This window comes from Geotrypetes seraphini, chromosome 1 (assembly GCF_902459505.1).
Source record: "Geotrypetes seraphini chromosome 1, aGeoSer1.1, whole genome shotgun sequence".
In the NCBI taxonomy this organism is placed as follows: domain Eukaryota; kingdom Metazoa; phylum Chordata; class Amphibia; order Gymnophiona; family Dermophiidae; genus Geotrypetes; species Geotrypetes seraphini.
In genome coordinates, this window is record NC_047084.1 from 451767923 (window position 1) to 451790326 (window position 22404).

At 44.0% G+C, this 22404-nt stretch overlaps 1 protein-coding gene across 3 annotated transcripts in view; it reads right to left on the reverse strand.

The window, feature by feature from the left end:
• The window catches only part of KDM5C (lysine demethylase 5C), a 261961-nt gene that overhangs the window by 233767 nt on the left and 5790 nt on the right, over positions 1–22404 (reverse strand). For 2 of the 3 annotated variants that reach the window (XM_033921375.1, XM_033921366.1), the window contains exons 2-6: positions 14966–15043; positions 14573–14695; positions 14290–14460; positions 14063–14200; positions 13421–13492 (exon numbers count right to left, since the gene is read on the reverse strand). In XM_033921375.1, the coding sequence (XP_033777266.1) occupies positions 13421–13492; positions 14063–14200; positions 14290–14460; positions 14573–14695; positions 14966–15043 (582 nt within the window). The remainder of the gene's footprint in view (positions 1–13420; positions 13493–14062; positions 14201–14289; positions 14461–14572; positions 14696–14965; positions 15044–22404) is intronic. The other variant, XM_033921383.1, reaches the window with a different exon arrangement.

Below are 22404 nucleotides of genomic sequence, written 5' to 3' on the forward strand. Positions count from 1 at the left end.
TGGATTATTTTCTACACAAATGACTTATTCTGGAATCCCAATTCACAGTTCTGAGAATGGTTTTACTATAGAAACCATCAAAGAACAACTTACTAACTTGCACAGCCAGATTATATTCAAATTCAACAATTGGCCAGAAGACAAACTGGCTAGTAAGCGATTTAAAATAAAAAATAAAGTAGACCAGAGATCAATAAATAAATAAATAAATCCAGGAGAGATCTGTTTTGTGGCCAAGAGGTTTTCATTATAGCAAAGAATTTGCAAGATTTATTTGAGAAATGAAGACCCTGCCTTGCACCAGAGAATTTACAACAGTGTAGTCTGGCTAGAAACAGGATAAACTTTAGTGCTGTGATGATAAAATGCTAATTAAATGATGGGACTTTGTCACCTTTGAATATCTGCAGACATTTTCACCGACTTCTACCAAGCTAAGACAAAGAGGTCTATTCCTTTTCTCTATTTAACCAGAGAGAAATGAATTTTCTTCAAGTAGGACAGAACAGGGACATGTTACAAGTCTGTTTTAAGTCTGAATTGCTCTACTTCCTCAGAATTTTTTCATATTCAAAAGCAGCATTTATGTATTAGTTACCCTGAGTTTTAAAGTAACCATGTGTATTTAACCAAGGAAAGAAAAAGGACAAAATTTTTTAAAAATTGGTGAAATTCTGAATTTCTAAAAATTCTTGATAGCCAAAAACAAAGCACTTTTAATGACCATTTGTAGCATGGTCACCAGATCAACCGGTTTGTCAATCTGGATTCAGACCCAGTTATGGAACAAACACTCCTCGTATTCCTACTAGATCTTCATGGACACTGAGACAGGAGATCTACCTCAGTGTTAGTACTGCTGTTGGGTCTACAGCAGGGGTGTCCAACCTTTTGGCTTCCCTGGGCCGCATTGGTTGAAAAAAATGTTTCTGGGGAAGACAGAGGAGGGAGCCAGCAAGACGGTAAACACCCGGGGGCAGCAGAGGAAAACACTGCATCGCCCTCGACCGGGGCCACAAAATACTTCACTGGGCCGCAGGTTGGACACCGCTGGTCTACAGCATCAAGAGCTGTTGAGAAAGCACAGTTACTTACCAGGGACAGCAGGCAGATATTCTCACATGTGGGTGACATCATCCACAGAGCCCTGAGATGGACACTTTAAAAGTGCATCGCCACTAAGAAATTTAGAAAGTTTGTGACAGTCCACACCACGCATGGGCACATACCTTACGGCCTGACGTAGGCACACGGTCCCTCAGTTCAGTAAGGCAGCTAAGAAGCTAACCCAGGGAGATGGGTAGGTTGTGAGAATATCTGCCTGCTGTCCCTGGATAACACCTGTTACGGTAAGTAACTGTGCTTTATCCCAGGACAAGCAGGCAGCATACTCTCATATTGTAATACTGACTGGCTGAAGTGCCCATCCTGTCTGGAAAAAGATTCCAGACAGTAATGTGAGGTAAATGTATGAACCAAGGATCAAGTAGCAGCTTTGCAGATTTCATCAATAGGAGTAGAACAAAGAAAAGCTACTGAAGGTGCCATAGCTCGAACTTTATGGGCTGTGACCCAACTCTCCAGTTGCAGCCCAGCCTGAGCATAACAGAACGATATGCCAACAGCCAACTATCTTGGAAACAAGACGCCCCAACTTGTCAGGATGAAAGGAGATAAAAAATTGAGATGTCGTCCTATGCGGCTTTGTTCTGTCGAGATAATAGGCCAAAGCCCGCTTGCAATCCAGAGTGTGAAGAGCTGTTTCTCCTGGATGAGAATGAAGCTTAGAAAAATACATTGGAAGTATAATCAATTGATTGAGATGAAATTCAGTGACAACTTTTGGTAAGAACTTCAGATGGGTACGAAGCACAACCTTGTCATGGTGGAACACTATGAACGGTGAATCCGCCACTAATGCTTGAAGTTCACTCACTCTTCTGGCAGAAGTGATAGAAATAAGAAAGATATCTTTCCAAATAAGATGAGTCATAGACATTGGTTCAAATGGAGGGTTCATTAACTTAGAAAGAACCACATTAAGATCCCAAAACACTGGAGGTGGTTTAACATTGAAAAGTTTTTTTCATGAATCTGGAAACCAAAGGGTGAGAAAGTGAGAGTTTTACCAGCACTGAGATTACTCAAATAACTTGTATTTAAACTAATCTACTTATGTTTAAACTACTACTCTTAATTTGCTGTAGTCCCTGTATTTAAACTGCTGCACAGTCGTGTATGTCCAAACATTTAAATCTACTGTTTAATCTTGTATGTCCAATTACACTCCATTGTGAATGTTTACTTGTAGACCGTTCTGAGCTACTGGGAGGACGGGATAAAAATCTAAATTAATTAATTAATTAACTTTGATAGATGTAGATTTGAGATCAGAGTTAGACAAATGAAGAAGATAATCCAAAACTAGTGAAACTGAGATGGATTTCAGATCATGATGATGTAGAACAGTGTTCTTCAACCATCGGTCCACGGACCGGTGCCGGTCCACAGAAATTTCCTGCCGGTCCACAGGGTCAGCACCTGCATCAGGCCCAAAACTGTTCTTCAACCGCCAGTCCACAGTGCAATCTATGTGGTGTTATCTTCGAGCCAGCTCCCTCTTCCTCCCTGATTCAGTGCACAAAGCCACGGGTGTCCTGCGCCTGAACAGCTTCCAGATGAGGCAAAGAGCCACTGCCCGCAGCTTTGTGCACTGCATCAGTGAGGAAGAGGGAGCTGGCCTGAAGGTAACACTGAGGGTGGCATAAAATGGCCAGGCAGGAGCAGGCCAGAAGGTAAGGCATAGCATGGAGGGAGGGAGACAACAAAAATTAGGTGGGGAATGATTTTATTTTTGAATTTAGTGATTGAATTATGTCAATTTTGAGAATTTACATCTGTCAGTGTGCTTTGTGTAGTTTAATTTTGTGGTTAACCATTATGTTGTTAATAAGATTATATTGTGTATCTGTGAAAAATGAATGGAAAAAAATAGTGTTCAATTAGTACTATTTATGGAGGCAGGATCTGGGGTGGAGATTGGGTAGAGATGGGCGGGGTCTGGCCTACAACTTAGTCCAGTGTTCTTCAATCGCCGGTCCACGGACCAACGCCAGTCCACAAAATAGTTCTTTTATTTCTGCCGGTCCATAGGTGTAAAAAGGTTCAAGAACACTGATGTAGAAGACACCAGGAAGAAAAGCGTATCCACTTTTGTTGATAACATTGTCGAGTGGCTGGTTTTCTGGATTAGAACATAGCAGGAGTAAAAACCCCAGTTCTGCTGATCCACAGGAACTTTCTCAATGGCATCGAAAGAGAGAGAAGTGAATCAATTTCTTGAAGAAGGGAGGATTGTTGAGAATTTCAAGCAGATTGTCTTGGAAGATGATCTGGAGGGACAGTGAGAAAATGAAGAGTAACCCTCTCGAATGATCTGTAGAACCAAGAGGTTTGAGATGATGAACTCCCAACGATGAATGTAAAGTTGGAGATGACCCATGATTGACTGAGGAAGAGATTGATATGGGCGGGATTGCACCTATGCTGTCTAGTAGGTGGTCAAAAAGACTGAGAAGCTTTAGAAGGAGCAGTTGGTTGAGATTTTTGAGGATGCTGTTTCTGCTTATTCTGCTGTGGCCTAAGAGGAGCAGAGGACTTTGCTGAAAATTGCCTCTGATAATATGATGATGGCCTGAATGGCTTGGAAGTGGATGGCTTGGAATTAGGTTTCACCAAGGTACCCCAGAGGGTTTTATGAGCAGTGAACTTTTGAATTGCAATATCTGTAGAATCTCCAAAAAAATCATCACCCAGAAAGGGAACATTCACCAAGCGGTCTTGAAGGTTAACGTCCATATCAGAAACCCTGAGCCACGTCAACCTTCTCATGGCCACAGACATAGAAAAGGCTCTAGAAGTGCGCTCAAAAATATAAGCTGACCGAACCAAATACTTCCTTAACTGAGTAATGGTAAAAACAAGGTGTTGGAAATCTTTTTAATTTATGTGAAGGAATATATTTCTGAAATGCAGGAAATTGCTTGATGAGATGTTTCAGATAGCAAGAAAAATAAAAATTATAATTTATGGCCCGGTTTGCCAACATAGAGTTTTAATAGAGGTGCTGGCCAAACCTGTCCATAGTCTTCCCCTCTCTGCCAGGTGGAACTGAAGCATAGACTTTGGATGGAGTGGACTTCTTTAATGTGGATTCCATCACCAAAGACTGATGAGGTAGTTGGAGTTTGTCAAAACCAGGAATGGAAATTATTTTAGAGAGAGAGTCCAATTTCTTGGGAGCCACATGCACAGAAAGAGGAAATTCCCAATTTTTGTAGAGGGTTTCTCTTAAGATGCCATGCAAATGTAGTTAATGAGCTCCTAAGGAGGATGTTCATAGTCCAAAGTTTCTAAAAAAAAAAATCTGCACGGTGTTTAAAATTTGGCTCCAGCTTCACTGAAAGAACTTTCCCCAGTTGACGAATAAAGCGGGTGAATGAAAGCTTCTCTGTAGAGGAGGATGCCCACAGAGGTGAAAGTATCGGAGACTTGGAAGCAGGAGAATCCTCTGCCTCAGTAGTAGAAAGAATGTTCTGGATTAGAATAGTCTTGTAGATCAGAATCAACAAAAACTGAAGGAGAACGATTCTTTGACCGGTATCAGTCTGGTGTCGAAGGTTCCTTGGAATGTTTACACTTTCAGGAAACTTTTGATTTGGAACCATGCTTGGATTTGGATGAGCTCCTACTTGATTGTCTTGAAGACGAAGAGCGATGCTTCGAGGAGGTAGAGCGATATCTAGATGAATGATGCTTTGATGCAGGACTGGATGGATGTGATGATCGCTGTCGAGAATTGATGCAGCATCGACGGTTCCAGACGGCCTTGCAGTGTTAGACTCAGGCTGGGCCAGTACCGGAGGAGTCGACATTAGGGTAAAAAGATCAAATTTATCCGCATACTACTCACGGCAGAGCACTGAGCTTCTGTTGAAAAGTTAGTACCGATACCTTTGGCTTAATGGTGCTGTGACACATTCCAGAGAGGATGACTCAGAAGTTATCATCCCTCGATGATGGAACTTGTCGGACAAGGGGTTTTTGCTTGGTCGGCATGAATAGTCTCGATACCTTAATGACCAGCGACCCTGTCTGGGAAGCTGTTGGCATTTTAGCTGGCTTACCAGAGGGCGCAATGACCTGAGACACCGAAGACGATGGTGGTGCATTGGGTGGTGTCTGTGACTTCGACACCAGAGTCTTCGATGCAGACGGTGTCAAAGAAAGGTCTCCCTCCATGGCGGCACAAAATAACTTCTTGTGCTGTAAGAGGCAGCTTTTGATAGTGTGCTTTTGCAAGGTTGAACACCACACGCAGGACTGGACTCTGTTCTGGACCCAGACATTGTAGGCACCAACTATGTGGGTCTGTGATGGATACAGTTCTAGAACACCAGCCGGGACATCTACGGGAACACCGCCTCAGACAAATCAAACTGTATGGCTGAAGCTTAACGAACGGCCTTGCCAGTAAACCCGACGGACAGCTGAAGAAAAAAAGTAAACTCATTTCTTTTTTTAATAGGAGAATAAACGAACAAAAGAAGAATAAAGACATGAATAAATGGACACGAGAGCGGGAAGGCAAAGGAAAAATACAACTTACAATGCGGGCTATTGCAAACTTTTTAAATTTCTTAAAGTGGCGATGCACTTTTAAAGTGTCCATACCAGGGCTCCGGATGCAGTCGCTAGTTCCAGGGCTGTTCTAAAGCTGGGGAAGGCGCAAGCTGTATGCCAGGCGCTGCCATCTTGGAGGCTTCCGCGCTGCTCGATTATGAAAGCAAAATCTTTTAGCCCTTTACAAGCAGTTGAAGCCATTCAAGCTATCCAAACTGTTGACCGCAACGGCACCTTTCAGTCACGCTTCTTTTGAGCACAAATTATAGACGTTTTAGATGATGGAGCTAGATTAACGCTTGAACACGCGTTCAGCCGACCATCTTGGATGGTGACATTTCCTCCCTCCCATAAACTTTTTTAGATGTGTTAGAAACAAGAAGCTAATAAAAAAATAAGACTGCTAGATGACCAAAGCGTAAAAGGGGAACTCGGGGGAGACAAAAGGCCATTGCAGAGAGATTTAAACAAATTATTTGGTCTTCATTGCGGAAGATGTAGGAGAGGTTCTGGTAACAGCTTCCAGTACAAAACAACAACAAAAAAAAGAACATGCTTCACACATATCCAACTCAAACACCCTAAGTGAGAAGACTTGGGTAACTCCTTCAACAGCATGCTGTGGAGAAAAATATTTCAATATAAGCATACACTTGCTCGGTAATAATACCATACGAGCTTGTATCATTGGTCAGATAAAACTCCACAATTCAAAATTGCTGCAAATAAATTCAAACGTCAGCATGGAGTTCCATCGCTAGTGCTCTCTTTGGATACTGAGAAGGCTTTTGACAAGAGCCATTTGGAAATTTTTTTTTGGGGGGGGGGTAGAAAAAATGGATTTGGGCAACAATTCCTAAAATGGATTTCTTTATTATATCATGAACTCTCCTCGCAATGTAAAATTAATGGACTTCTGTCAGAGCCTGGGACGCTGATAAGGGGTATGAGAAAGGGATGTCCCATGACCCCGTTACTGTTTGCTATAGCGATGGAACCTCTGGCTTGCTTGATTTTTGCAAATCCTGACATACAGGACCTATGGATACTATAAGGAGTCCTACAATATCTTACTTTTTGTAGATGACATGCTATTGTTCATTATTGACCCAACCAAATATTTGACAGAGTTAAAACAGGTCTTATCAACCTATGGCCAGGCCTCAGGTTTCCATACGAGTATGGAAAAATCAGAGATCCTCAATTTAACTTTAGAGGTGCAACAGGTTCAAGAGCTGCAATCTCGATTCACTTTTCGTTGGGTGCATAAATCTATCAAATATCTTGGGATCCAGTTAACTGCAGATCCTGCTTATTTATTTAGGGCTAATTTCCCGGCCCTACAGGAGCAGTTATTCCAGGAGTTAGATCGCTGGGAGGGAATGACAATTGGGTAGATGGGGAGAATTGCGGCGGTAAAAATGCTAATATTGTCTAAATTGCTATATTATTTTATGACTGACTATTGCAATTCTCAGGGTATTTTTTCCAACAGTTATCCCGAAAAGTGTTTGCTTATATATCTGGAGACATAAGTTTCCTCGAGTACAGCAGGCAATTCTAGTTCAAGCAAAGCAAAAGGGAGGGATGGGAGTTGCTAATTTCTTTCTTTATTATCAGGCTGCTTTGCTACAAGAAGTGGTGGCATGTATAGGCTATATAGATCATCCATGGATACACTTAAGAGCAAGCCTTCTCCCCGATATTTCTCTTTGGAGGTTACTTTGGTCCCCTATTGTAATATTGTGGGCTCAGCTCCGAACTGAAAATCCATTTTTGAGGGTGATCTTGCAAACCTGGTATTCCCTATGCAAGAAGGTGTTTCCAGAGTGTTAGGTTTTTTGCCCAGACTCCTATCTCCTTTCTGGAGGGTTTTGTTGTGGGAAGCGAGAACCCTGTCCACTTCCAATAGATTCAGGCAGGGTTTCATAAAGCCAGGCACTATGGCAGGATGGGAAGATGCTATCTTTTGAGTACCTGTAAGAGGAATATGGCCTGTCCTCTAAGGATGCATTTGCTAATACTCAATTAAGGCTCTTACTAAGCATGGTTTTTGGGATCTTAGCTTGGAGGAATCTAAGTTGGAACAAGCACTGCGGAGTGGGATGGGATCAGGGCGGGGGGGGGGGGGATTTCCCATTGGTATGGGGCTTTGCTTGCCCGAGAGGATCCCAACGATTGTTATAAGGACTGATGGGAGCAGGAAGCAGGAGTTGGGGAGAAGGTTGGGGGATTCTACATGGTTGGGGAATTATACAAAAGTCTTTTTTCTATTCCACTTGCTTCTTCCTTAATTGAAAATGGCTAAAAAATGTAATGATATGACTCCCCGTTTGTCTCAGATTTATGATTAGCATGAGAATCTATGTTGGAGGTCCATTGGAGGTTTGGGGTCTTTTGAACATATATGGTGGTCATATCCTGTGATAAAGGGGAGTATGTGGCGCAGTGGTTAAAGCTACAGCCTCAGCACCCTGGGGTTGTGGGTTCAAACCTATGCTGCTCCTTGTGACCCTGGGCAAGTCACTTAATCCCCCATTGCCCCAGGTGCATTAGGTAGATGGTGAGCCCACTGGGACAGACAGGGGAAAATGCTTGAGTACCTGAATAAATTAATGTAAACCATTCTGAGCTCCCTCGGGAGAGCGTTATAGAAAATTGAATGAATAAAGCCCTGTTGGAATATGGTGGGTCAATTGATAGGACAGTGTTTCTTAGTAATGTGAACTATGTTGAAAGAATGCTTTTTACATAATGCTCCCATACTGGGTTATCCCTACACACACCCCCACCCACCCCCCGAGAATTGTTTAGCTTTGTTTGTTTGCACTGTGGCTCGTCTGGCTTTGGTAAAACACTGGCGGTCCACAATGGTACCTGAGCGGCGATCTTACTTTGCAATCTAGATATTTAACATGTAAACTGACAGCACTAAGGCGTCAGAGGTTGGTCCTATATCATAAAATCTGGGATAGTTATGTTACCTGGAGATCGGCCCCCTCGCCATCACAGCTGGTTTCAAAATCTATCTCCCAAGTTCACAAAAGATGACAACTTGGTTAACTGAATATTCCCTCCTACACTTTTACACACAATCAGTCTCATCTTTCTTTTGTGTTTTCTATAGGACTATTGATATCTCACCACTCCTTGTGTGGGTTCTATTTGCCTACACGCCAGAGACACGGCCTACCACAAGGAGCACCATAACTGAACATGTTGAATTTCAGACCACGCCACCATTGCCTTGCTCCTTGACGCACGCGGACCCCTCGCATATTGATACTGCTATGGATAACACTTTGGGAGACCCGATGCAGGAAATGTATCAGTGGATGAAAGAGATCCGAGCAGATATAAAAGCTGTTAGAGCGGAGGTGACCTCGCTGGGAGCGGAATTAAAAGCTGAGATACACAAACTGGGGGCCCAGGTCGAGGAAGCAGAGCAACACTTGGATGATCAGGCAGAACTTTTAGAGGCAGCGGATAAACATTTAACCGACCTTCGAGAAAGACAAAATTGAATATTTGGAAAATTGCAGTCAGCGATACAATCTGCGCTTTTAGGGCTTACCTTAAACTCCGACTTATACAGACTGTGAGCAGGTGGTTCAACAGATAGCAAGCTCGCTATTGCAGGTGGAAGCACAAACCATCCAGCTCGATTGGGCTCATCATGCGTTTAGAAATAATTGCCCTAAGGATACTGCGCCCTATTTTACAAGCAATAAAGTAAAAGATCGTATTCTTCACACTATCCGGAAAACAGAAAATTTCACCTAGGATTCCTACCCAATTGAGACTTATCAAGATCCTTCCAGCACGACGCTGCATTGCCAAGCGGACTTAAGACCCTTCACAAAATATAAAGTATTAGTGGCACCATTCTTTCATATTGTTATTCTACAAAGATGGTAAACTATTCCAGGCTTACACTCTACAGGAGGGCTCAAGAAATATTTCCACAGGAAGGTTCTCCTCTGCCATCTTCATCATCGCGACCCACAGTCCTAAATGCACACCCTCAGCCTAAATGGCAGCGAGTTGCAAAGGCCAGCTGCGTCATCAATAATCAGCCACTTCAGTGAATCCTTCAAAGACTGGGACATGAACTCTGAACTGTGGGTATGTTGGGACATAGTTTCAAAGGTTTTTTGACTGATCTATCTGTTGCTGATTGTTCTTAGGTGCCACCTTTATTTATTTTTTTTTTTTTTTGCTTCTGTTTACATCCATACATCATTTACCATTTGTTTTTATGCTGCATAGAGCCTGGCTGATGATGGTAGCCAGCTTCTGCATGCCCCCGTATTCCTGTCTGTATCTCAGAAGATTAGAGACAGAGATTATATTCTTGGTTGGGGGGAATGGGTGGGCAGTTTGTTGTTTATTTTTTAAAGGGTCCTCCTGATGACTGCTCATTGCTTTTTATATTATTTCTTTAAATTTTTTCTCAATGGGTTGCTTTCCTAGAACTTGGCTGGCGGAACCCCATGAGCTTATGTCTCACACTTCATTATCCCCATGATGATCTTAAAATGTCATTTCCTTAATGTAAGGGGCCTGAACTCCCCATTTAAGCATCATCTTATGTTTAGGGATATATTGCGATCCCATGCTCAGGTGGCTTTTATACAGGAAATGCACTGGATACCCCTTCACGAAAAGCATTGTTGTCACAGCAAATATCCTCTCCATCAAATCAGCAGAAAAATATCCCGAGTACTCCTCATTGCACTGACCTGAGATCTCTCCTGGCAAATACACTAGGTGGTGAGGGACAGAGATGGCAGATATAAGAACATAAGAAGTTGCCTCCGCTGAGGCAGACTATAGGTCCATCCTGCCCAGCGGTCCGCTCACACGGCGGCCCCTCAGGCCCATTGCCTGAGTAATGGTCTATACCTATCTATACCCCTCAATCCCTTTTTCTTCTAGGAATCTATCGAAACCTTCTTTGAAACCATTTAATATTTTCTTGTCTACAACAGCCTCTGGAAGCGCGTTCCAGACAAGAAAACATTAAATGGTTTCAAAGAAGGTTTGGATAGATTCCTAGAAGAAAAAGGGATTGAGGGGTATAGATAGGTATAGACCATTACTCAGGCAATATCTCTTGCTTAGGGTGACCGCTGGCTCTCAGACATTCACGTTAGTAAATGTTTACTTCCCCGAGGATCAAGCTGGGTTCCTTGAAAGCCTTTCTCAACTCCTGCAACATGTGAAGGGTTCCCTACTGTTGGGAGGGGACTTGAATTTGACCATGAACCCTGCCCTGGATAACTCAGTCATGGTAGTATCGCTAGAGGAGCATTTAAAAAGTTTTTAAAAACCTGGTACTCTGTGATCCATAAAACATTCTCCCTTATAGATTATTGGTTTGGACACTACTATTTTGGAAGCTACCGAGATCTTGGCCCGCACATGGTCGATCATGCTCCCTAGACCTCACCCTGTTGGAACAGATTGAAGGCCCTTTCGATGGCATCTTGATGATGCTTTATTACTGGTTCCACAATGTGTTATGCAAATAGAAAAAGAACTTTTGGTTTTAGATATAAATGATACTGGGGATGTTATGCCCACTACTCTCTGGGAGGGGCATAAAGCAGTGATGTGTGGCCGCCTGATTGCTTTGAATGCCTATTTATGCACCATCACTCAGGTCCAGAAAAACTCACTGCTTCAACAAATTGCAGATCTGGAGGCAAGGGCCAAGAAGGGGGACACCACTTCAGCTCTGCTCCAACAACTTCACGAGTTGCACTTGGATCTTCACACGATCCACCTAGAATCCTTGGCTGAAAGTGCAACAGACTCACTTTGAATTTGGTAATAAAGCGAGCCAATTATTAGCTCACAAACTGAAGCAAGAGTCCTGAAATTTTGTTTCCTCTATACGTGGACCTGTTGTTACTCTATACAATACTGCTGAAGCTATCTGTGACACTATTACACAATTTTATATTAATCTTAATACTCCAGATTATGTTCCCCTAGCAGAGGATATTACCCATTTTTTGGATACCTTCTCTAAAGGAGATAAAGGATCTCTCGAGATCCATTGAACTTGACCACAAAGGACTTGCCCGTAAGTCACCTGGACCCAGTGGGTTCTCTAATAGATATTACAAAACGTTTTAACAAGATTCAAGTCCCTCTCCTCCTTCGGGTGTTTAATTCTTTCGATCAAGCTGACACTCTCCCATACTCCTGGCAATTGGCAGCGATATCATTTATTTTGAAACCAGGAAAGGACCCACACCATTAAAATTCTTATAGACCGATCTCATTGTTAGGGACAGATTATAAAATATTTACTAAAATATTGGCTAAATGTCTGCAATGGTACTTACTGGTCCTAATACACGAGGACCAGTCGGGATTTATCCAAGGCAGACAAACATTTGATAACATTAGATGGGTTATGCTTACTATTCAAATGCCCATGACACTGATGTAATGATGCTCATTTTATTCCTAGATATCGAAAAGGCGTTCAATTGGGTGTACTGGCCCTTTTTGCTTTCAGTTCTTTAAAAGATGGGCATTGGAGGACGGTACTAACTTGGCTTCAACTTCATCACACAGACCCCTTAGCTTACTTTAAAGTAAACAGTTCTCATTCTGCCCTCTCTCACCCTTCTGTTTGCAATAGTAATGGAGCCTCTCGCTCAATCTATCCAAGCTCACGGGGGAATACAGGGAGTGTTATGGGGCGAGTCTGTTTTAAAGGTCAATCTTTTTGCCGATGATGTCTTATTGATGGTGACCCAGCCAAAGACATCTCTGCCTCCCCTCATGTCTCTCTTAAATTCTTATGGTCATCTCTCAGGGTTTAAGGTAAATTTAGCTAAATCGGAAATATTGAATGTTTCACTTGATCAGACCTCTGAGGATGCTCTCCGAGTTATTTATCCCTTCAGGTGGGCACACAAAAGCATTAAATATTTGGGAGTCTGTATTACAAGGAAAGTGGAAGACTTTTACTCAGAGAATCTTCCCTGCAAACATAGGGAGTTATTTTCGATGCTTGAACAATGGGAAGTTCTAACGATTTCTTGGTCGGGTAGCATTCAGGCCATTAAAATGATGCTTCTGCCAAAATTGTTGTTTCTCTTTATGGCAACCCACAACATAGACTAGTGACATTTATTGATTTCCCTCCTTAGCTTATCAATGTTTCTTCAGCTCAGGAGGAGGATTCTTTAGGGGGAGGGGGAAGGAAAGGGGGAAGGGAATCGGGACTCATTTTGCAATTACTTTTTGATTCATGCTGCTCTCTTGATTTTACTTTCTGCTCTGTATTGAGTATTTTTGTTAGTAGAATGTTACGACTATTGTATAAGATCTTTATGACAATCTTTGATAAAGAAATTTGACACCCCCCCAAAAAAAAGGAGAAATGAGTCTCTGTTTTAAGAGAAGATAACAGGACAGAGGAACCCAAAGTGCTCAGGATAAAGGGATAGGGAAGAAAAGTGATCTAGAGCTTAGGAAATGATGCAGGGAGAAGCAGAGTTGCCAGTCCATTTCTCTCTTTAGTAAGATACTACAGGATCCTAGTGAAGAACATTTGCATTATCACTAAGTTTGCCCTCTGACATCATTAACATTCAAAAAGGAAAGAAACCCAAGAGAATCCCATCATGAAGCTACAAGACACAGGGCTCTCCCAGAAGGATGGAGCAGGAAGTATTACTGGCCAGCAGACAGACACACATAATATGAACAGTACCCATGATTCAGGGGCGTGTGTCGGTAGCGGAGCTGGGCCGCCTGCTGTCGGATCAGTCAAAGTCTCGGGATCCTGCATGAAATGAGAAAAACAAAAGGGGGGAGGGGGTACAGACATATGTAGTCACGAACAGCTGGGAAAATGTCATTAAGTGGAAGCCCAGCTGCTGCATCTACAGAGTACAAACAGAAGCCAATGACATAAGCAGATCACAACGTTCATGTAGGACACTCACCACCATAAGAAGCAAGCGCAGAACTCCAGAGTTGCTTCCTATAGGACCCCTGTCACAGCCATGACAACAAATTCATGCAATGTGTTTATAGAGGTGACTAGTTAACGAGAAAAGGGGCAGAAAGAGCCATGCTCAGAAGTAAAGTGGAGACCCTGATCTCACACAGCAATTAAAGATACAGAATTACTCTTCATAAGGACAAAGGAAAAAAGCTAAATCTTTCAACACCTACAGGTTGGCAGAATTATCTTAAAGTGAACAGAGTTGAAGGGCATAGAACACAATAGACGCAGAAGAAGCTAACGCAAGAAGGAAAAAGCACATATGGATACTCACATCTTGCAGCAGGCGCCGTTCTCAAATAAAAGAAAAGTGAGAGAACAGTGTTAGCACATGCATGTACCCACCTCCTGTTGCAGACGCTTTGCCCTACGCCCATAGCTATTGATTTTGGATGGTTGAAATGACTGGCGTAGGGGGATACTGTGTGGCTTGTACTCCTTGTCCTTCTCTTCACTGTCATAGTCTGGACGGGCCCCGCACTGCTAACATGAGAGAAGAGAGAAAGAGTGGTGACTAAAGTCAGATCATGAAACAACAACAATAGTATATGACATAGAATGCTCTTTCTTACCACCATATTGGCACCGGACTGGTAAGTTTCATAGGGATAAATGATGCGTTCATAATGGGAGCGCAGCAAGGAACCAATGTTCTTGCCAGTAGGGTAATTAAGCAGCTGGGCAACTCGGGCCCAGCGGCGATCTTTGCAGATGGCCTCATAGCCCCCTTCCTCCATGACAATCTGAAAATACATGGAGTCATGAGAGCAATGTGAGAACAGTTTCTAGAATATAACATTCTTTCCCCACAACAGCACATAGGTTGCTTTTTGGGAGGAGAAGGGTTTATTTTACCTTGCTGAGGCTATACAGATCCAAGATTCGTCGCTCCACATTTGGTATCTTCAATGAAGAGCCTTGGATCTCCCAGAACTTGGCAATCTGGTCGAGGTAGTTCAGTTTCACCCTAGTTTGTGCCTGAGAGAGAGCAGGGGAGAAAATTTTTAAAAAAGAGGAATGGGATAGGACAGTATAAAACTGAATGGAGGAGAAAGATGATGAAGGTGCATATTTTAGGGGTAATAGGAACCCAGTCTTTGGCATGTTCATTTTAATTAGACTGTAATACAACCAAAGCAATTAAAGGTTTTCACTTTATCAATGGTCTAACCACCCCACAAATTCTGTTGTAAATATCACTTTCATACATCTCACCCTAAAGCAACCAGCCCTATAACTCACACTCACCTCCAGTTCATTTAATCTCTGAATACGAGGGGTGAAACGAAAATTATCTACTTCCACTGCAAAGGGAGGTTGCCAGTCCTGTAAACATAAACAAATAAATATGAACGTTGGCTCTACGTCACCAGTGGTGGGCACTAACAACAACTACTCTGAGCTCTAAATTACATTAATTTTTACCCTGAATTTTTCTGGTTTACTAATTAAACAAGGTGCAATACAACTTCTAGGAAAGCCTGGAATGAGAAACACAGTGTTCCCGTGTTTCCCCGTAAATAAGACCTACCCCAAAAATAAGCCCTAGTCCCGGGATTTGCCGGCAGTTTCCCTTCCCTCCCTCCCGTCCCTTGTGCAGCAGGACCCTTGAGAGAGCACCCGTACCCATCACACAGCTGAACCTCCATCCTTCCCTCCCTCCCATCAGAATCCGACCGCAAGCCCTACTTACCTTCCTAAGCAGCATCGGGCTAGTAGCACTCTAACAGGCTGCTTCGGCCTTGTCCGCCCGTGAATTTACTCTGCCGCGTTACTGATGACATCCTGCTGCACGAGGGATGGGAGGGAGGGTAGGATAGAAGATGGGCAAGGGGTCCTGCTGCACAAGGGATGGGAGGGAGGATAGGATAGAAGCTGGGCAAGGGTCCTGATGCACGAGGGAGGGGAGGATAGAAGCTGCACATGTGGGAGAGAGAAAGGAAAGAGGACAAAAGTATCAATTAAGGATACTGAGCAAGGACATTGTAAAAGAGGGCTCGGGACTGAGTGGGAATTTTTGGAAAAAGGACCTAAGGATGCAATACAGGGGCCCAGGGCCAAGGACATTGTAAAAAAGGGATCGGGACTGAGTGGGAATTTTTGGGAAAAGGACCTAAGGACACAATGCAGAGGACCAGGGCCAAGGATATTGAACAAGGACACTGTATAAGAGGGCTCAGGGCTGAGTGGGAATTTTTTGAAGAAGGACCTAAGGACAAATTGCAGGGGTCTAGGGCACAAATTAAATTGGCAAGCAGGACTAACAGAGAACAACGGAATCCAGAGGGACAACCAAAAATGGGGAAACAGGCTGAGGACGAAACAGACACAACACAGGAGGAGGCTGACCGAGACGAGGCTTGGGGACTGGCAACTCACGAGGGGGGGGGGGGGTCGCCAGGAGTGCCAAACAACAAGGAAAACCAGCAAAAAAGGCGAACAACCGGGACTTACATTGCCTATACACTAATGCTAGGAGCCTAAGGGCTAAAATGGGAGATCTGGAAGTCTTAGCCAGCAAAAAGGGCCTAGACATAATTGGAGTCACAGAAATGTGGTGGATTGATGACAATAACTGGGATGTGGCTTTACCAGGGTTCAAACTCTACAGGAGAGATAGGTCACACAAAAAGGGTGGAGGAATAGCGCTATATATAAAGGATTCCATACCTTCAACCAGGATGGAAACAACAGCAAGGGCGGATGACTTGGAATCACTATGGGTTAAGCTATCTGGAGGAACTGGAGCAGACATAAAATTGGGTCTGTACTATCGCCCACCTGGACAAAAGGAAGAAATCGACCAGGACCTGGAGGCTGAACTGAGGCAGGTATGCAAAAACGGAAGTGTGGTAGTGATAGGGGACTTCAACTACCCGGGAATAGACTGGAGTATCGGGCACTCAAACTGCATGAGGGAGACCAAATTCCTGGAGGTCACGAGGGACTGTTTCATGGAACAGCTGGTCACAGAACCAACACGGGGAGATGCCACTCTTGACCTAATCTTCAACGGACTAGGGGAACCCGCTAAGGAAGTGGCGGTACTAGCCCCACTAGGAAATAGCGATCACAACACGATCCAGTACAGGCTAGAAATTGGATCATAAAGGTGAAAAGAACAACAACAACAGCACTGAACTTCAAAAAAGGGAATTACGATACCATGAGGAAAATGGTGGGAAAGAAACTCAACGACACCGCAAGGAAGATGGAGTCCGTAGAAAAAGCCTGGACCCTACTCAAGGGCACGGTGCATGAAGCACAAAACCTGTGTGTCCCCAAGTTCAGGAAAGGGTGCAAAAAAAAAAAAAAAAAAAAGAACAAAAAACCCAGTGTGGATAACAAATGCAGTGAAAAAGGCGATAAGTGACAAGAAGGCATCATTCAAAAAATGGAAAAAGGACCAATAAGAGGACAACCAAAAGGAGCATAGAAAACACCAAAAGGAGTGTCACCGAGTGGTTAGGAAAGCAAAAAGAGAATATGAAGAGAGACTAGCAGGGGAAGCAACAAACTTCAAATCATTCTTAGGTACGTCAAGGGGAAGCAACCAGTAAGGGAGGAAGTGGGACCCTTGGATGATGGAGACAGAAAGGGAGTGGTAAAAGGGGAAAAGGAGATAGCTGACAGGTTAAACGAGTTCTTCACGTCGGTTTTCACAAGGGAGGACACACCCAACATTCCGGAACCCGAGGAGATCGTAAAAGGAGATCAGGATGAAAATCTGGTCCAACTAGAGGTGAGCAAGGTGGATGTCCTCAGGCAGATAGACAGGCTAAAGAGCGACAAATCGCCAGGTCCGGACAGCATTCACCCAAGGGTACTCAAGGAACTAAGGAACGAAATAGCTGAGCCACTTCGACAAATATGCAACCTATCCTTAAAAACTGGAGAGATTCCGGAAGACTGGAAAATAGCAAATATCATGCCCATCTTCAAGAAAGGCTCAAGGGGAGACCCAGGAAACTACAGGCCGGTGAGCTTGACCTCGGTCCCAGGAAAGATGATGGAAGCGCTGATTAAAGACAGCATCTGGGAACACATCGAAAACAATGGGCAGCTAAAGTCGAGCCAGCATGGCTTCTGCAAGGGCAGGTCATGCCTCACGAACTTGTTATACTTCTTTGAGGGGGTAAACAGCCAAGTGGATAAAGGGGAATCCATAGACATCATTTACCTTGACTTCCAAAAAGCCTTCGACAAGGTACCACACGAAAGACTGCTAAGGAAGCTATGGAACCACGGGGTGCAAGGGGAGGTCCACCGATGGATCAAAAACTGGCTGGCAGACAGGAAACAGAGGGTTGGAGTAAAGGGCCATTACTCAGACTGGCAATGGGTCACGAGTGGAGTTCCGTAGGGGTCGGTTCTGGGACCGCTCCTGTTCAATATATTTATTAACGATCTGGAGGCAGGAACAAAATGTGAGGTTATTAAATTTGCGGATGACACCAAACTATACAGCAGGGTCAAAAACACGGAGGACTGCGAAGATCTCCAAAAAGATCTGATAACGCTGGAAGAGTGGGCCAAAAAGTGGCAAATGAGCTTCAACATAGGGAAATGCAAGTTCATGCATGTAGAGAAAAAGAACCCGATGTTCATTTACAAAATGGGGGGATCACCGCTAGGGGTGAACAACCTAGAAAGAGACCTGGGAGTGATGGTAGACACAACATTGAAGGCGTCAGCGCAGTGCGCCACAGCCTCAAGGAAAGCAAACAAAATGTTGGGTATCATTAAGAAGGGTATCACGACCAGGACAAAGGAAGTCATCCTGCCACTGTATCGTGCAATGGTGCGCCCACACCTGGAGTACTGTGTCCAGTACTGGTCGCCGTACCTCAAGAAGGACATGGCAGTACTTGAGAGAGTCCAGAGAAGAGCAACTAAGCTAATAAAGGGTATGGAGGACCTCTCATATACTGACAGACTGAAAAAGCTGGGGCTTTTCTCCCTGGAAAAGCGGAGACTTAGAGGAGACATGATAGAAACCTTCAAGATCATGAAGGGCATAGAAAAAGTAGACAGGGACAGATTTTTCAAATTATGGGGAACCACAAGTACAAGGGGGCACTCAGAGAAATTGAAAGGGGAAAGGTTTAGAACAAACGCCAGGAAGTTCTTTTTCACCCAGAGGGTGGTGGATACATGGAACGCGCTACCGGAGGATGTGATAAGCAGGAACACATTATAGGGCTTCAAAGAAGGTTTGGATAGGTACCTGGAGGACAAAGGGATTGAGGGGTACAGATAGGAGTAGAGGTAGGTTATAGGGATAGGATTAGAGGTAAGTTACAAAAATTAGTCAGGGACCACTGTTCAGGCAATAGGCCTGATGGGCCGCCGCGGGAGCGGACCGCTGGGCAAGATGGACCTCTGGTCTGCCTCAGTGGAGGCAACTTCTTATGTTCTTAAGAATTGGGGTGAAGGAGAGGAAGGGAGAGATGATCATGTACATACCCCGAAAATAAGATCTAGTGCCTTTTTGGGCCTAAAATTAATATAAGACACTGTCTTATTTTCAGGGAAACACGGTACTGGACATGTGGCGCCAACAGACTAATTTCATGCTCACATACCCAGAGCTTCCCAGAAAAATATAAGCTGTGTGAAAATGCATGCCATGAATAAGAACACATCCCATTTTGCATCACTGTGTTAGGGAAGGTTCCAAAAGGCCAAGGAAGATAGGCCTTCTTGAAGATAGGTGTGACATTTGCCACTTACCAGAGGACTGGAAAGTGGCAAATGTCACACCTATCTTCAAGAAGGGATCGAGGGGTGACCCCGGGAACTACAGGCCGGTGAGCCTGACTTCAATTATAGGGAAGATGGTGGAAGCTATGATCAAGGACGGCATTTGCGAGCACATCGAGAGGAATGGCCTACTGAGAACAAGCCAGCACGGATTCTGCAAGGGAAGATCATGCCTAACGAACCTTCTGTACTTCTTTGAGGGAATAAGCAGTCGGGTGGACAATGGGGAGCCCATAGACATCATTTACCTCGATTTTCAAAAGGCTTTCGACAAGGTGCCACATGAAAGGCTACTTAAGAAGCTGTGGAGCCACGGGGTGGGAGGGGATGTGCACAGATGGATCAAGCACTGGTTGTCAGGTAGACTGCAGAGGGTCGGAGTAAAGGGTCAATATTCTGACTGGCGGGGAGTCACGAGCGGTGTGCCACAGGGATCGGTGCTGGGGCCGATACTCTTTAATATATTCATCAATGACCTGGAAAGGGAGGTAAAGTGTGAGGTTATAAAATTCGCAGACGATACCAAACTGTGCGGCAGAGTTAGGACCAGGGAGGAGTGTGAGGACCTTCAAAGGGACCTGGACAAGCTGGAAGACTGGGCAAACAAATGGCAAATGCGCTTCAACGTGGACAAATGCAAGGTCATGCATATAGGGAAAAAGAACCCGCTGTTCAGCTATAAATTGGGGGGGGTATTGTTGGGAGACAGCAGACTCGAGAGAGACTTGGGTGTGCTGGTGGATGCATCACTGAAGCCATCTGCACAGTGCACGGCAGCCTCGAAAAAAGCCAACAGGATGCTGGGCATCATAAAGAAGGGCATAACAACCAGAACACAGGAAGTCATCATGCCACTGTATCGAGCGATGGTGCGCCCACATCTGGAATACTGCGTTCAGTATTGGTCGCCGCACCTCAAGAAGGACATGGCGGTACTTGAAAGAGTCCAAAGGAGAGCAACGAGAATGGTAAGAGGGCTGGAACACTGCCCATACGCCGAGAGGCTGGATAGGCTGGGGCTCTTCTCTCTGGAGAAAAGGAGGCTCAGGGGAGATATGATAGAAACCTTCAAGATCATGAGGGGCATAGAGAGGGTGGATAGGGACAGATTCTTCAGACTGAAGGGGACAGCTAATACGAGGGGACATTCTGAGAAACTGAAGGGAGATAGGTTCAAAACAAACGCAAGGAAGTTTTTTTTCACCCAGAGGGTCGTGGACACTTGGAATGCATTACCGGAGGAAGTGATCAGGCAGAGTACGGTCCAGGGATTCAAACAGGGATTGGACGGATTCCTGAGGGATAAAGGGATCATGGGATACTGAAGGAGGAGCTGGGATGTAACACAAGTATAGAAAGTTAACCAGGTAATGAGTAAAAACCAACCAGGTCGTGCATGTGAAAGACCGGAGGGCTAGGGCTTCGATAGGAAGGCAGGACTTAAATGGGAAGCCAAGGTGGCAATGGAGCCCCTTCTGATGATTCTGACAGGTCGTGACCTGTTTGGGCCGCCGCGGGAGCGGACTGCTGGGCAGGATGGACCTGTGGTCTGACCCGGCGGAGGCACTGCTTATGTTCTTATGAATCAGAAGAGGCATCTTGTGTTACCAAGGTATCAAAAGAAACCAGAAGAGCTTGTTCCTGCAACAGGAAATCATTCCTTGCTAGTCCAAGGAAGCAACAGGGGAAAATCTGCTAAATCCAAGATGATAAAATAATAAATAATAATAATAATAACTTTATTTTTGTATACCGCCATACCCCGAAAAGTTCTAGGCGGTTCACATTAGTTAGACAGAGATTACAAGTGGTTACATATCAAATTGATCATAGAGTTGCACACAGCAAGGCGAGAGTAGTTACAAGTGGTTACGTATTGAATTGATCATAAAGTTGGCAGATCCAAACAGAAAATCTCATCTTCATGCACTTTAGATTATTATAACTCGGTTCATCTTGCATGTCACCAGTCAAATTTTGACAGATTACATAGGGTTCAAAATGCGTGCTTAATCTTTAATTTGAAGAGATCAGGCATGTCACCCCGTTTTACAGAGAGCTTCACTGGCTGCCATTTGAGGCCAGAGTATTATTTAAATTTGGAACTCTGTTACAAAACTTTGTACGTCAAGGCACCTGGGTGTCTACTTAATCAATTTAAGTTTTTTAAGGTAGATTGCCCATTATGGGTTACTTCTACATCTGTATTTCCTCCGGTGCGAGGTTGTCTTTATAACAAATTTTTACATTGAATGGTTGCATATTAGGCAGCTTGTTGGGACACCGAGTTATGTTCTTTGTTTGCTTCTTCAGGCTCATATATGCACTTTTGAAAATTACTGAAAGCTTATTTGTACAATTTTTAGAAAATCAATGACTGTAGTATTAATCTTGTAATTCACTGTTTTGTACAATCTCTTGGCTATGTAAACCACATCGATCTGGAAGGTTTTGCAGTCTAGAAATGTAATGTAATCTATGAACTATACCTGATGATAGATAAGGATCCAACACTAGCCACTGCCATCCTCGGGAGAGAATAGTTTAACCAAGTTGGTGAAGCAATAAACAAACCACCACTTGGTCATTTCATGCCCCTGAAGCTGCTACTACTACTATTATTTCTATAGCACTACCAGACATATGTAGCGCTGTACAGAGTCACAAAGAAGAAGACAGTTCCTGCTTAAAAGAGCTTACAATATAAACAGACTAGACAAACAGGATGTCATGTATACAGTTAAGGGGAATGGTTAATCTGCTGGCTGGGTTGGTGAGCAGTGGGGAGCAGGGTTATGGATTGAAGGCTATATCAAAAAGGTGGGTTTTCAGTCTCCTTTTAAACAATGTAAGAGAAGGGGCTTGGCAGCCAAACTTGGATAACATATTCCAGACATAGGGGTCAGCTAGATGAAAGGAACGAA